Genomic DNA, 3671 nt, shown 5'->3' on the forward strand with positions numbered 1-3671 from the left:
AGAGGAAGCTTCAAAACTGTGGATTTTGAATCATGACGCCAATCTACAGTGTCTTGTCTTCTTATTATTCTTAAATTTGGTTTGCTGTATTGGTTCCTCTTCTCGTGAATGCGTCCTCTCGGAGTCTCCCGACCTCCACAAGCTCAATCATTACGCCGAAACGGCAACACTCCGAGCACTGTATATTGGCAAAGATTAAGAGACTGGAAGCAGATGATGCCAGGCTCGATCCCCTCGAGACAAAGCTAATAATTCTTGTGGGCGTTGTGTTCACGGGGGAAAGAAGATAATATTTGCGAGGTCGGTCATGGCACCGGATCGGGTGACGCTGTGAATGGAGATGGACACTTGCCGAGGTTGTTCCTCTCTCTCCCTCTCTCGCCTCCTCACAATCACCTTCACCTTCATGGCTGCCTCGGGACTCCCAGACAATTCCGATGACCTGATCGCTGCGACGTGCAACCGCACGCCGTACTTAGACGTCTGCATGTCCACCCTCACGTCCCGCCGCGGAAGCCGCACCGCCGACCTGCACGGGCTCGCCGCCATCTCGCTCGATGCCTGCATCGCCCACGCCAAGGCGACGTTGTCGTACGCGAGGAGCTTGAGCAGGCACGACGGCATTGCCAACGACACCTACGCGTCCGGGTGCCTCGCTGACTGCCTGGAGGAGTACGGCGAAGCGGTGGACGATCTGCACGAGTCCGCGGGTGCGCTGCGGCGAGGGTCGTACGACACGGTGAACGTGCTGTTGGCCGGTGCCATGACCAACTCGGACACCTGCGAGAGCGGGTTCGGGGAGAAGCCGGGTCTGCGGTCGCCGTTGACGGAGAGAAACCAGTACTTCGGCAAGCTCTGCAGCAACTCCATTGCGATCACCGGTCTTCTTGGTTGACCTCTTTGGCTGTGCCTTCCAAATTGTTTGGTTTCATCGGTGTGTTGCTTGTGAAGTACAGAATTGATGGAGTTGATGAAGGCATTTTGAGCTTAAAATTTCAGTCTATACTGCTGGCAATCTAAGAAGTTGACAGTAAAGCTAACAATAAACGTTTAATTCTATAGCATTTACCCCAGAAATAAACTCCATTAAAATTATAACCAGTTCGAGAATAGTAAAAAAAGCAAAAACATGGAGAAGTGATAACAAACGAAAAATATGAGAGAAACTAAACTTAAATAATTTATATATTATGATATGTATATGAATTGATGGCAAGTAAGCTCAATGTAGCACAACTTACCGTCGGGGTTTACAGCTACATTGCACGAGTTTAGAGTACCATTGGATGTTTACCGGTCTTTATTGGGCTTAATTTGACCCTCTTTGGGTCTTGAAATAAATCCTATGTGACACTCAAGTTGCACAAAGTTGGTTCATAATCTCCTGATTTCATCTATAAATGATGAAAATTATTGATTTAAGGAGTACAATCATGTTATCAATTAATTAATAAAAGGATGTTATCCACCGTTATCTTGAGCGAAAAAATATAAAATATAAACAAAATCTAAAATATCGGCAAATATTCTGTATTAGAATGAATTTTAAAGATCAGCGATGAATATATATATATATATATATATATATATATTCAATTCAAAATTTTAAAGTATAAAACTGTCAAACGAACTCTATTATATCTTTTGACTTTTTAGCAAACACGTGTATACTTTTATACTTTTAATTTGATTTCAATTGTCATTTATTATAATGGATATGATATGGTTGTTGAATCTCGGATTTTGACGATGACGTCAATTGTCATTTGTTATCTAATCCATATGTTGAGATAAGTGTGTAGGATTAACTACAATGAAAGTAAGACATGCAGTAGGAGTTGCACCGGAGTCAAGACTATGATCACGGTGGGAGTTCGAGAGTTCGACGGAAGTCCGGACCGTCGTCGAAGGTTTTGCAGGAACAAATCCGAGAAGTCCAGGAGCTTGTCAAAAGAAGCTCGTCGAAACTCGCCAAGTGGATCGTCGTAAGTCCAAGAGTTTACTGGAAGTCCGCAGGAGCATCACCAAGGGTTCATCGGATGATCGACGGAAGTTTACCGGAAGCTCGCTGGAAGAAGCGATTGACGCACCGGAGCAAGTTGCAGTAAATATCTTAAGAAAAATCGTAGTTAGCACGATGATTAAGTTAGAAATGGGAGGTGATCCCATTAACTTAATCTTGGGGCAATTGGGCCCTTGACAAACCCAAATTGGGCTGAATGGATCAGCCCATTCGAACCCAAATTTCTTGGCCAGAGGTGGCACCGCCTGGGTCGGCGGTGGTACTGCCCAGGGCTCAGTCTCCGAGCTCTGGCTGGGCGGTGCAACCACCTCTGATAGAGGTGCAACCGCCCCTGATAGGAGGTAGCACCGCATAGAGGCTCAGTCTTCGAGCTTTGCCAAGCAGTGCAACCGCCCCAGTCAGGTGATGCAACCGTCAGACCTCGGAATTCCGGGAATTGACAGTTTTAAGCTCGAAATTCAAATTGGATTGGGGCCTATAAATACCCCACCCTTTCAGCAATGACAAAGTAACCAAAAACCACTGAAATTTTGATCTTACTCTATGATTTTTAGAGCTCAAAAGTGTTGTATGAGTTAGAAGTTCTCCTCCCTCTTTTCTTCCAAGTTCTGATCTTTCAAGAGAGGAGAGAAAATTCTGTAAGGGTTGTCTCCTAAGCCCATCAAAAGGAGTGAAACTGTAAAATGGTGGTTGGCCTTCGCCTATTGAAGGAAGGCTTCTAGTGGACGTCGGTGACCTCGTCGGTGTAGGTCAAGATTGACCGAACCACTCTAAAATTGTGGTGCTCTCTGGTTTGCATTTACTTTGAGCATATTATCTTTACTGCAAACCTCCTCAATAGCTTACTGCCTTCTACGTATTTACGATCGTGTTTCAAAGTTCAGAATTTTTCGAATCGGCGTTTAGACGTAAATCAGTTTTATCGTACGAACATCATATTTCAATTTATGCTTACATTCTAATTTCCATCATAACTGCAAACTGCCTTCATAGACTTGCTTTAACTGCATCCTGCTTGATCACAAGGTAAGTGATTTACGAATCGGCTTTTCTACTAAAATCACTCTTATCGTACGAACGTAGTTTTAATCGTCGAAAGTTTTCCGCTATACTAATTCACCCCCCCCCCCCTCTTAGTCCTCTTGATCCTAACAATTGGTATCAGAGCAGGGTTAACTCTCAAATGGATTAAAACCCAAGAGAGATGGCATACGCCGGAAACCAAGAGGGCCATTCTATTACACGTCCACCCATGTTCAATAGGATGGACTACACCTATTAGAAGACCCGAATAAGGATCTTCCTTATTTTAATGGACTTTGAACTTTGGAATCTTGTCGAAAATGGATTTTCGAAGTCTTCTCTTCCAATGATCGATTGGAATGAATTGGAGAAGAAGACTTTTACTCTTAATGCAAAGGCTATGAATGCCTTATTTTGTGTGCTTGATAAAAATGAGTTTAACCTGTTTCGATTTGTGAAACTGCATTTGATATTTGGCATACACTCGAAGTGACTCACGAAGAAACAAGTAGAGTGAAAGAGTCAAAAATCAATCTTTCGATACACTCTTTTGAACTTTTCCGAATGAAACCGAATGAGACTATTGGCGACATGTACACCCGTTTCACGGATGTCGTCAATGGTC

General features: G+C 43.6%; 1 protein-coding gene across 1 annotated transcript; it reads left to right on the top strand.

Moving 5' to 3' along the window:
- Positions 1–334: 334 nt before the first annotated feature.
- Positions 335–931, top strand: LOC103972954 (pectinesterase inhibitor-like). Its single transcript, XM_009387374.3, has one exon. The coding sequence runs from the start codon at positions 335–337 to the stop codon at positions 893–895; it is 561 nt and encodes a 186-aa protein (XP_009385649.2). The 3' UTR covers positions 896–931.
- Positions 932–3671: the final 2740 nt, after the last annotated feature.

Source organism: Musa acuminata, chromosome BXJ3-10, assembly GCF_036884655.1.
Source record: "Musa acuminata AAA Group cultivar baxijiao chromosome BXJ3-10, Cavendish_Baxijiao_AAA, whole genome shotgun sequence".
In the NCBI taxonomy this organism is placed as follows: Eukaryota; Viridiplantae; Streptophyta; class Magnoliopsida; order Zingiberales; family Musaceae; genus Musa; species Musa acuminata.